Source organism: Carcharodon carcharias, chromosome 10 (assembly GCF_017639515.1).
Source record: "Carcharodon carcharias isolate sCarCar2 chromosome 10, sCarCar2.pri, whole genome shotgun sequence".
In the NCBI taxonomy this organism is placed as follows: domain Eukaryota; kingdom Metazoa; phylum Chordata; class Chondrichthyes; order Lamniformes; family Lamnidae; genus Carcharodon; species Carcharodon carcharias.
Window position 1 is genome coordinate 46,651,286 of NC_054476.1, and position 13,246 is coordinate 46,664,531.

The 13,246-nt window shown below is 38.9% G+C and overlaps 1 protein-coding gene across 3 annotated transcripts in view; it reads right to left on the reverse strand.

The window, feature by feature from the left end:
- Positions 1–8,713: 8,713 nt before the first annotated feature.
- stk33 (serine/threonine kinase 33) overlaps positions 8,714–13,246 on the reverse strand; it is a 189,800-nt gene continuing 185,267 nt past the window's right edge. For all 3 annotated transcript variants that reach the window (XM_041198450.1, XM_041198447.1, XM_041198449.1), the window contains one exon: positions 8,714–11,041. In XM_041198450.1, coding sequence (XP_041054384.1) covers positions 10,826–11,041 — 216 coding nt within the window. In that variant the 3' untranslated portion in view covers positions 8,714–10,825. The remainder of the gene's footprint in view (positions 11,042–13,246) is intronic.

A 13,246-nucleotide genomic window follows, 5' to 3' on the forward strand; every position in this document is an offset into this window, starting at 1 on the left:
TACAATGATACCAAGTATCGTATCATCTGCAAATTTTGAAATTGTCCCCTGCACCACCAAGATCTAGATCAATAATATATATCAGGAAAAGCCAGGGTCCTAATACCGACTCCTAGGGATTCCACTACAAACCTTCCTCCAGCCCAGAAAATATCCATTAGCCATTACCCTCTGTTTCCTATTACTCAGCCAATTTTGTATCCACATTGCCACTGTCTCTTTTATTCCATGAGCTATAACTTTTCTCACAAATCTGTGCTGTGGCACTGTATCGAAAGCCTTTTGAAAATCCATATACACAACATCAACAACATTACCCTCATCAGCCCTCTCTTCAAAAAACTCTAGCAAGTTAATTAGTTATATTCAGTAAGTAACTTACACTCTAAACTACAGAAAAGTTTCCCCTATTTAGCCTTTGAAACAACTGAAAATTTCTGCCATAGTTATACTTTATCCTGTGCCTTAAGTGGACACTTAAAGCTATTCTTTGCTCCAGGTGGCCTACTTCCCTTTTTCTTTCACACTGGGTAATTTCTAATCCCCGAGTTAACTTTCATGGTGAGGATTACCCTGGACATTCCTACCTCTAGCCAAAGCTAGGTGAATTTTCCAGCCAATTGTTTAAATCTTCACAAACTTGGTCTCTTCAATCTCAGAGTGAGCATCCATTTGCCTTCTGTGTGGTGAACAGTAGAGACCGGCTGCCTCTATCTCCTTCTCTCACTCTCTCCCACAGTCTTACAGACTGATCTGTTTCTGTCAGGTTCAGTGACATCTTAGAAAACCTTGTAAGTTGCTACTAAAATGGCTTGCTGTGAACTTTTCTCCTACAAAAGCCCATCTCCATGTCAACCTGAATCACATGGGTCTTATATCCTAATGCTAATTAGCTATCCTTCTAAACCCCAACTCTATTTTATGCTTTAAACTGTCTATTTAATTCCATGATAACTGTTTGTACAGCCTGATATTCTTAACATCATCTTGTGAGAATTGGAGACCAAAAGTCTATCCACAGCCAGCGCAGCTGCTCTGGTTTTTGTCTACAGTTTTGAATATCTTGCACTGTCTTCCCAGTAAATCAATCTGGGCCTCAATGTCCCCAAAGCAACCAAGTTATCCAGGCTTGCTGTCACACAGGAGTCAGAGAAAATCACATAATCCCTTCACTACTCCATTTTACCTTAGAATAAACACAGTCCCAAAACAATAAACCCAGCAAACAATAAACAAGGCAAACAATTGTCCTCTTGCTGAATTGTAGATGATGAAAATAGATATATTCCAAAATGCCCATATATCATGCAAGTCCTGAATCATCTGCGGATTTAAATGAGAAGCCTGAGGTGCCAGTGCACCACCTTTTTGTCCCTGAAAGCCAAATAGCCATTTGCAGGCCCAATGAAATGTTCATGCTAAACACTGTATATAACAGAGCATGGATTCTCATCACAGCAGGAAAGATGCTGGTACAGTTAAGTGAATGAAGTTAGAAAAACATGCATTAGCTTTAATGCGCAGTGTTCAATTTGTCAAATAAAAAACAAAATATTGCAACTCTCAAAATTTGACAAATGCAGCAACTTGAAGTCCTCTCAGTGATTGAGGAGCTCCATTGCCGAACAGTGTAGGGAATTTGTTGCGAGATCAGTTTACACTTGTTTAAATAATTGGGCAGTGTGTAAGATGACAACTGCTAGCCTCATTAAAGAAGCATCAAAAATGAAATTCTTCTGCTCCTACAGAGTCAGAGTTCAGTGAATCTGATGAGGTTGTCATTGTTTACATTGGGTCAAATGTCTGGGGATCCGTATAATCAAGACAGGTTAGTCCAGTCATCTGCAGGGGAAAGTTTCTGTCTTCATACAACTTATCTCTCTTTAAGCAGATCACCAACTGTTATGAGCAGCAGTGACTTCAGAGATGAACCATTTAAACCATAATGCCACATCATCTGCAAGTCTTGGATGAGTCAAAATTTCCTTTGGCTCAATAATGGCAAATGTAAAGTCACCTCTTTAAATTCCCATACCAGTCTAAATCATGGCTTCATAAATTGTGAGAATTAATGTCTACAATGTTCTGCTCATTGGCTTTCCCATTTCCACTCATCAGAAACTGCGCCTAATCCAGTCTCCGTGCCCTCCCACATAACCCCACACAATGTCCTTACAAAGTTCTACTGGTTTCTTATGTCCCAGAAGATTGACTTCAAGGGCCACATTGTCAAATTCCTCATCAGACTGTCATACATCCTTTCTTGCATCCTCCATTCTCCTGACTCATGATGGCTGTTTGTTCTTTGCTTCATCAACTCCATAATCACTAGCCCAGAGCACCATAACCTTGGGCTTACATTGACTTTCATTGGAACAATGTAGGAGGCCAAGGACAGAGTGGCCAGAATGGAGTGGGTGGAGAATTAAAATGCCAGGCAACTGGACTCCTGACAAATTTAGAATTTGTTCAAAAATCTTCATTCCAGTATTTCTCTTCACAGCCTTCATAGAGTTCAGAAAATTCACATTCATCATCATGACTTTGGTGTCCTGTCCAAATATCCTTTTCCTGCTCAGAATTCACCTCTCTTTGTGATGTTCTTCTATGAGAGAGGTAATTATATAAATGTCAGTTCTTGTTTCATCAGCAGCCCATGTCACATATCTATGGGTGCCTTTCTCCACTTACAGGCACTCTGTGACTTGACATTGCACTATTGTTTTCCTTTTACCAAAGCTGCAAGTGAGAAGTAGGCCATACCCATGAAAAGAAAAGGCTCCGCTTGCATGGTCAGCGATTGAAATAAGGTACAATATCAAGGTAAAAGTAATGTCTTACACAAATGCAAGAAAAAGTGGAAATCCATCAAACAGGGAGAGGCAGAAGCTACAAAGAAAGTAATAGTGGGAAAAAATGAAATATGAATAAACTTAGCAAGTAATACCAAAGTTAACAGAAAATGTGAAGATACATAATAAAAAAATGGTTGGTAAAGGAGAATGTTAGCCCATTAAAGGTAGATGCAAGTGAAACAACAATGGGTGATGAGGAAACGGCAGATGTGTTAAATGAGTAACAAAAAAAGAAAATGCTGGAAATAATCAGGTCAGGCAGCATCTGTAAAGGGAGAAACAGGGTTAACATTTCAGATTAATGACTTTTCATCAGAACTGGAAAAAGTTAGAAATGCAACAGGTTCTAAGCAAGTATGAGGCAGGGAAAGGGAGAAGAGGAATGAACAAAATGGTAGGTGATAGGCTGGAAGGCAGGAGTGATTAATTGACAAAAGGGATGATGGTGCAAGGCAAAAGGGATGGTATTAGGGCAAATAAAGAAACAAAGATGTGTCCAGAGTAGGTGCAACAGCAACAACAGAATCATTACCAATAGTTGTTATTTGAAATAATAGGTGCAGTTATAATCTGAAATTCTTGAATTCTGTTTTGAACCTGGAAGGCTGCAAAAAGTCTGACCTTGAGCTTGCATTGAGCTTCATTGGAACAGTGTAGGAGGCCAAGGGCAGAGGGGCCAGAATAGGAGTGGATCAAGAATTAAAATGCCACCCAACTGGAAGCTCTGGGTCATTCTTGCAGACTGAATGGCAGGTGTTCTACAAAGCAGTCACCCAATCGGTGTTTTATCTTCTCAATGTAGAGGAGGCAGCATCATGAGCAGCAAATATAGTACGCTAAATCATTGTTTTACCTGAAAGTAATGTTCAAGGCCCTGGATGATGGGAAAGGAGGAGAGGTAACAGGGAAGGCATTGCATCGCCTGTGCTAGCATGGGAAGATGCTATGGGAAAGGAAGGGGTGTTAGGGCTGATTGTAGAGTGGACCAGGGTGTTACACAGGGAACGGTCCCTTTGGAATGCTGAAAAGGGACGTGTGAAACAAGTACTTTGTGTTTTTCCCAATGGAAGAAACAAAATACCAGTGATATAAGAGAACTAAAAGTAAGTCAAGAGGAAATAATATGAGAAACCAGTTATGCAGAAAATAATGGTCTACAACCTTAGGTTTTTGAAAGATAAAAGGGAAAAATTGCAAATCCATTAGTCATAATTTTCCAAAGCTCCAGATTCAGGAATAGAATCTTATGGATTAGAGGATTGCAAATATTGCTCCATTATTTAAGGGGGTGGGGGCGCTGTAGGAAGAAACCAAGTTAGCTGCAGAAAGTTTGATAAATACTTGTTTTAAATTACCATAACTAAGCAGATTTAAGTTATGGTATGGTAAGTTTATTTTTTAAAAAGCATATATGTGAAAAAAATTGCAGAAAAATATATTTGAATCAACTCTCTGGGACATCAGGCACAGGCAAACTATTGTATCAACTTAAGCTGGGATATCATTTCTGTGAACAAAATTGAATCAAACCTTTAAGTGCTATGACAGAATTCATAGTCAGTACTATGCCAAATCTCTTAACAAAAACACCTTATGTCACACAATTAAAAAGAACATTTGACTAGGCATGGGGGTAATGCTAGGCTAAGGTAATGTGAATGGATGCAAAAACAGTAAAAGCTCATCAGAAATCATCACATAGTTGAGATTTTTATTCTGAAACTGATATGCATGCGTGTGTAATTTTTCATGTGGTTGCAAGGTAGGTTAATATTTATGGCCTGGTACAAGCTAGTTTGAGCTATTGAGTTTCTCACCTTGAGATGGGTGATTCCTCTAACTGAAATAACAAACCAGCTTCTTCATAACCTAATGTTAATGCTGCGGATTTCCCCTTTGGGGAAATAATTTCTGGCAACATTAGTCTCCCCTCCCTTCCCTCTCACTTGCACCTGGGAACTAACATTCCCAGAGCTCACAGGAAACAATATTGGCCTTGTAATGTTTGTTCAATGATGGATCATGTCTTCTTTTATGCCTGTTTGTATTTATGCTCATTAGGCTCACCTTGTCTGAATTATAAAGCTCAAAATACTCCAATGTGGAGCAGCTTGCAATTTGTATTGCTATTTAACTTTAATCTGTGCCTAAAGTTCAATTTTCCTTTGGTGCTGACCTCAATGCAGCTGGTAGATTACAACAAAAGCTTGGTTAGTGCTTGATTGGTTGGGAGGGCAGTAGGGATAAAAAAAAAGATTTTTTATTTTCTCTCTAGTACAAATGCAAATTGTTTGTGTTTCAGCTTTTTTGTGGGGTGGGGAGAAGAAAAGAAATTTTATCTTACATCTTGTGGCCATTTTATTTCCCTGTATTTAGATTGTTTAATTTATATTTAAAAATAACATTGGCCAGCAGCATTATAGATTGGTTTAATAGTAAGTCAAATTATACATTGAAAAAAATGCTTGAATTATGCCACTACATAATCAACTCCCAATATCTTCTTCAGGAATTGAAGAATCATGAAAGCCAACCATGCCCCCTTAGCCTGCAATGTTTAAGCACTACAGACCCAGGCCTGAATTTTAGGCTCGGTAAGTGGGAGCGGGGCTTGCTCGCCAAGGCGTAAAGTGGTGCGCGTGATGTCGGGCAGGCATTCCGACGTCACCGCACTTAATTTAGATCTTCAGTTTGCTGCACGCCCGCCGAACTGTCAAAGGCCTATTAAGGCCAGTTAGAAATCAATTAAAGTAATAAACTGAGCTGCCCGTCCAAGCTTAAGGTTGGCGGGCAAGCGAAGAATCCAAATGGCCTTTGCATTTTTCATGAAACCTCATCCACGGGCGGGATGAGGTTTCATGAAGGGTTTATAAATTTAATAAGTTTTTCTATTAATGTTCATTGACATGTTCCATGTAGGCATGTCCTAAAATTTTTCTTTTCTTTATTTAAATTTTTGAAACTTCTAAACTAATGGGTGCCTCCGGGAGATTTCTGCACTTTTTCGCACGCATGCCCCGACTCAGGGAATCCCCCCGCTGCCTGCACAGGGAGCGCTTCTGGGCACACATCACACTAGGTGGGCCTTAATTGGCCTGCCCACATAAAATGGCAGGGCAAACCCAATCGGGTTCGTGCCCACCCCCGCACAGCCCCCTCAACGGACGGAATGGGCTGGTCATAAGCCCATTCTAATAGGGATCTAGATATGGCAAAAACATTGAGGGGCCTTTCTTAAAAAAAACTGTTCCACAGCCATACCATCACCTCTTCATGAATGAGCAGGTTTCAACACAAGAATGACATATTTTGGTGAAATGTTTGCACTGTCTTTTATGGCTCACTTTTTTGACATTATATAAAATAACAAACAATAGATCTTTGGCAGTTTCAGTGTGTTTAGCACAGGCAGATATTTGCTGCAGACAATTATTGCCATCAATTTTGGATTCACCTTGGAACTGCTTATCAATATAGAATACAGTATGGCTGACATGAAAACAGTTTGTAAAACAGTAATTATATGGTTAGTAACATGTACAAGAAACAAACAAAAAGAGCAAAGGACCCATCCACTAGCTAACATAGCGTGTAATTAAACCTGGAAACGATTCTAATTTTGTCTTATGTACACACAAGCCATTTTTATTATCTACCATTGCTAATGATAGAATGAATAACCTACACAAACAATAAGTCATTAGCAATACAATATGGACATATAATGTCTGCAGTACAGCAAACAGATAGATAACAGAACTGCAAATGTGCAGGTGAGATATCGAGGACTTGGGTGCAAGAATGGATACATCATTATCATTTCTGCAAAACACAGTATCTTTGCATACATATGTAACATAAACAAATATGTACTGTTGAAGGAGCCTTGGAATTCTGCAAGGCTTCTTCGATAGCACCTTCCAACCCACGACCACTACCACCTAGAAGGGCAAGGGCAGTAGAAAGATGGGAACACCACCAACTGGAAGTTCTTCTCCAAGTCACTCACCATCCTGACTTGGAAATAAATCACTGTTCCTTCACTGTCACTGGGTCAAAATCCTGGAACTCCCTTCCTAACAGTGCTGTGGGTGTACCTACACCACATGTACTGCAGCGGTTCAAGAAGGCAGCTCACCACTACTTTCTCAAGGGCAATTAGGGATGGGCAATAAATGCTGGCCCAGCCAGCGAAGCCCACATCCCATGAATTAATAAAAAAGCAAGCCAATCTTGTACACCAGAGTTAACATGGTAGGATTTGTGCAACAGATTAGCATGCAAATAAAGAAAGTAAAACTTGCATTTACATAGCACTTATTATGACCATCAGACAGCCAAAGAAGAAATTTTTGAGGTGTAGTCACTATTGTAATATAGGAAACACAGCAACCAATTTAGGCCCAGCAAACTCCCACAAATAGCAATGTGGTAAAGATCAAATCATCTGAACTGTTGTGTTGTTGATTGAGAGATAAATAATGGCTAGGACACCCTTGCTTTTCTTCAAAGTAGTGTCTAAGGACCTTTTACATCCACCCATTCAGGCAGATGGGGCCTTATTTTGACTTTTCATCCAAAAGCCATCACCTCCAACAGTGTAATTGTTCTGCTCAAGTCCTGGAGTGGGATTTGAACCCAGAACCTTGTTTCAAGGGGTGAGAGTTGTTTTAAAAATTCATTCATGGGATGTGGGCGTTGCTGGCTGGGCCAGCATTTATTGTCCATTTCTAATTGCCCTTGAGGAGGTGGATATGAGCTGCTTTCTTGAACTGCTACAGTCCATGTGATGTAGTTACACCCATAGTGCTGTCAGGGAGAGAGTTCCAGAATTTTGACCTAACGACAGTGAAGGAACGGCAATGTATTTCCAAGTTAGGATGGTGAGTAGCTTGGAGGGGAACTTCAAAGTGATGGTGTTCCACGTATCTGCTGCCCTTGCCCTTCTAGATAGCAGTGGTCATGGGTTTGGAGGGTGCTGTCTATGGAGGCTTGGTGAGTTCCTGCAGTGTATTGCTGCTACTGTGCATTGGTGATGGAAGGAGTGTATATTTGTGGATGGGGTGCTAATCAAGCGGGCTGTTTTTTTCCTGGATGGTGTCAAGCTTCTTGAGTGTTGTGGGAGCTGCACTCATCCAGGCAAGTGGAGAATATTCCATCACGCTCCTGACTTGTGACTTGCAGATGGTGGGCAGGCTTTGGGGAGACAGGAGGCAAGATACTCGCCACAGGATTCCTAGCCTCTGACTTACTTTTGTAGCCACAGTATTTATATGGCTAGTCCAGTTCAGTTTCTGGTCAATGGTAACTCCCCAGGATGTTGATAGTGGGCAATTCAGCAATGGTAATGCCAATGAACATCAACGGGCGATGGTTAAGTTCTGTCTTGTTGAAAATGGTCATTGCCTGGCATTTGTGTGGCGTGAATGTTACTTGCCACTTGTCAGCCCAAGCTTGGATATTGTCCAGGTCTTGCTGTATTTGAACATGGACTGCTTCAGTATCTGAGGAGTCACAAACGGTGCTGAACATCTGCGAACATCCCCACTTCTGGCCTTATGACGGAAGGAAGGCAACTGAACCACAGCTGATAGGCTTGTATTCAAGAATTGTTTAAAACTTTACTTCACAATAAAATACAGTGAGGTGAATTAGCAAATGTTTCAACAACTCCAGTATAGCCACTGATGCAAATTTAGCTGAAGATACTGAAGATTTTTTTTGAATATTTGTATGCGCTATGGTTGCCCACTTTAAAAAGAAAACAAACATTTCCCAATTAAGCATTTTGGATATCTAGTATTTCCACTAGCTAATGGAAATAAGAAAAATCTAAATAAGACTATATCACAGAAAAGCAAAGTCCAGAATTTTACTTTTAAGAACAAAAAGAGATTTAATGCCATTCAAGGCATCAATTACATACTGAAAAAGGAAACATACAATAAGTTTACCAAGTTCATTTGGACAGATATATTAGTTCTTTATATGGTTAACCAGTAAAAGAGAACAAGTAGACTAATCCTTCCAAAAAATGCAATACATCATATAATTGCAATGCTATTAAAACCAGAATGTTTACATTTGGACTTGAGACTTTGCACATTTTTCAATTACTTGAAGACAAGAGTGAGCATTGCTTTACAGAGGTGAAAGTTTCAATTCACAATTACTAACATGTAATCTTTTAGTTTATAATATTCTACAGCTATTTGAACAAGGAGGTATGCCTAAACATACATCTATTTTACAGGAATACATAAATTACCAATATAATGTAGTGGTTACATTTTCATTAGCTCTCTCTCTCATACCTGCTCTGGGTGCTAAAACCCCAGGTGAATAAGCAATTTATTTTCATGTGACATTCCGTGTTAATCTATTTCACGAGGCATATTTCACTCAATCGCCTACTTATGCTTGGAAAAATGCTCAACTTCAAATATTATCCACTGCTTAAAATGGATAAACTGAAATTTAATGGGCAAATGTCACAACTGGTGTTCATTTACAACACAATTACTTGGGTCAGTGTGCCCACTCTTGTTTGTATTGGCAACTCAGTCAAATAAGATCTGAATAAGTGACATGACATGATGAAATGACATCAGAAACATGATCAGAACTAGAACTAGATGGAGAGCAGCAACACAGGCAACACAAACATTAAATATTTGCTCAGAATATATGTTAGATAAAGCCAATTCAAGTTTATATTTAATATTTTTATGGTACCTCTGAACTTCTGAAATCTCAAGACAGGGATGTGTCTAAATTTTAGTTAAATTGGCAATATTGTACTAAGGACACACGTGTTTGAATACAATTTATAACTAGTTTAATTTTTTTTAAATATACCTCAAAAGATGTTTCTAAAAGAAATACTTTCAAAAGGAAGGATTAAATGTCAAACCAGCTCATGTAAAACGACTGGATTCAGATTAAAGATGAAAAAATCACATCCCTGCACGTTTTCATTCAAAGGTGGTAATATTTATTTTCCAACTCAAAAGAAAACATCTGCTTTTAAATGCCCTGCATGTGTTATAGAAATCTTTAGTCAAGAACAGGTATCATTATCCTTCTACATATCTAAATGGACATGCACAAGTTAACACATCCCAGGATTCCTGGTGCATGATGTCATGCTACAGTACATCTTAGGCCAACTCAATATTTAAACAGAACAGAAATGTATCATGCACAGCTCAGGTACAACACATTCAAGCTCATTAAAGTTAGCCACGTGAAGTACATTTTTACAGTAATACTTATGTAAATAAGTGGTTGTTTTTAATCGAACATATTTTACATTTTTCTCTCCTTCCTTTGCAGAGCTCAGTATAAAATTATTCAATCTGCAATTTTTGAAAATAACACTGCAATCACTCAATTTGTATATTAAAAGTGACAATGTTTACAATGACTCTATGGGCTACTAAATAACAATGAGAACAGATAAATTTCTTCATGTCTGGTCAGCTAATTGTACAGAAAAGTATGTTCTAATTCTCATTGCAGACAATTCATTGATTGGCTCTTTTAGAGTTTCCACAGCCCCCAAGTAGCAACTAAATAAATAAGCAATGACAGTCAATCTAATATGCAAACGTAACAAATTCCTATACAACAAAGACAGACATCTTAAGTAAACTATTTCTGACTTCTAACAGTACTGATATCTCTAAGCAAGATAAAATAGGAGTCTTTCATCAACAATGTGTTAATAAATACTACAAGGAAGCTAATCAGTGAACAGTTTCCTTGTTCCGTACTTTTCTCTTGGAATTTGTATAATACCAAGTGAAATATATAAGTAAAAAAAAACCTTCATGTACTCATAGTGGTCAGCAGCAAAGAGAGGAAAGCCAAAGTCATCTTGTAACATTGCAATCCATGGTTCCTTTTTGAAGTATTTGCATTTGGCATCATTTTGAAGTTTAGTGGTTTTGATGTTAAAATTCTTTATCCTATGTGCTCTTTTTGGTTTTGGGAGTAGACTTATTTGTGTATTTATATCCAGAACCATCAGCAGTTGGGGTTATGGATCTACGTACCTCTGGCTTACCAGAGATAGAACCTGATCTGATTGATGGGATCAGATGTGTGGGTGACCATGTTCGTTTATCTTGTAATGGTGATCGTTTCATGCTTAGCTTTGGAGAAGCCTTGCTGCTCCCAGGAAGCTGAAATTAACCAAAATACAAGTGAAAATTGACCATAAAATAATTTCAAATGTAAGCAAATTTCAAGTTTCACATTCACCCGGGGTTAATCACAACAGTTTGTAAATTATTGTAAGTTGCAAGTTAGAAATTTAAAAATTTAGAAAATGGGAGGGAGAAATCTCTGGTAGAAGAGTCTGTAGGCCTTGTGCACTTTGTAAATCAGGTTTGATATCACACTGGATTCATCATGTATGCTAACCTAGAAAATAAGTTAAAACTCTGACCAAAAAATAAACCAAGCACCTGTCTCCAACTTTGCACACAGGCTTATGGCACATGAAGACAAGGAGTTAAGCTTTGAGTGGAACACGGTCTTACCCTAACTTAAGTTGCAGGTTTACCCAATATTGCATCACTTCTATGGCAGCACGCAGATGCATATTTAGCAGTAGTAATTTAGAAAATTGTTGAAGGCATAAGATTAATCTTCCATGAAGGCATGCATCCCCACCCTACCCCCAACAATGACACACTGATTTTGAATCCATAATTTGTTACAATTAGCACTTCGGCACATATTTTAATTAAATGCATTTTTTAAAGTACTAAAATATATCATCACTCCAATCCTGTTACCTATTTTACTTCCAAGCTCTAGAAATTATACGTGACAAGACTTGCCAAATAGGGACAATTAATGCTTTCAAACCAAGGAACATTCACTCTCTGAAAAACGCAGTTACACAACTCTTGAAGGAAATAATGTTTCACGTGAGACAACAACCAGACACGCCTTGGAAAGTTTCTACGAACAATTAAATGGTTTTAGAATCTCAGTTTTAGCACCTAATTTGTTACATATAACTTATTTGGGGGGGGGGAACATTGATTAAACACATCTGTAATTATGACTTTGAGAAAACAAAGACATTTTTCTGCCTCAATTTTTGTGCCATAAACAACAGGAGCAATTAACCTGGGATCAATTCCAGTTCCACCCTCCAATCAATCTGCTTCCAATAGACTCCTGCCCCACCTTTGCAATTATCTGATTTGAAATTGCCAGTATTAACCAATCCCAGTAAAACGCTGATTATTTTCTTGTCCACTGCTGACAAACTGACACACGAGTTGAAATGTTGTTGGCTTAAAAAAATAGTTTCGGTAAATGAGATTTACAACGTAAACAGCGTCAAGGCAAAGTAATGTGAGACTACATCCTCCAGGTGATTTTACTCCATTTCATTCCCCACAAAATCAGGTTGGAGTCTGTGTCTACCGTGTCAGCTTAGCTCTGATGCAAAGATGAAATTGCATTCCTATGGCATTAAACTTGTAGCATATGGATCTAAAGAGAATGTGTTAAAGATGTTGTTGTCTTCATCCACGGAATCATTTCTTCCTGTATAACTTCACATATGAAAAAAGCTAATCCATCATCTGCAGTTAAACAGTCATGGCATGTAGATAGCTAATGATCCTAAACTTCATTATGAAAATATATTCTTATCAGGGTTCACAGCATTGTAGTCTTTGCTTCCCTCTCACTTATTCAAGGATATGGGACGGGGGGTGGTTGGACGGGGGGGGTGGGCGGGAGCATTCTGATCATCCTTTGTTAATGAATGAGGTACTCCCAATCTGAACAGGACTACTGCATCCAGTACAGGTGCATGATTCAATGAAAGTCATCTTTCCTGCCTACTAAATAGAACAACAACTTGCACCTTTAATGTAGCTAAACCGTCCCCAGGTGCCTAGCAGGAGCATTATCGACAAAACATATTTTGACACCAAGCCACAGGAGGTGATAACAGTTGAATGACTAAAAGCTTGGTCAGACAGGTAGATTTTAAGCGGCCCTTTAAAATAGGACAGAGGGGTAGAGAGGCAGAGAGGTTTAGCGAGAGAATTCTAAAGCTTAGTGCCAAAGCAGCTGAAAGCACGGCTGCCAATGGGGGAATAATTCAAATCAGGAATGCACAAGAGACCAGAATTGGATTGCAAAGGTTTCAAAGGCTTGTAGGGCTGGGGGAGGTTACACAGATAGGGCGGGCCAAGGCCATCAAAGGATTTGAAAACAAAGAAAAGAATTTAAAAATTAAGCAGTTGTCAGACTGGGAGCCAGTGCTGGTCAGTGAGCATTGGGGTGATGGATGAACGAGATCAGGCACAAGTTAAGATACAAGCATAGAGTTTTGGATGCAAACAAGTTTATGCAGG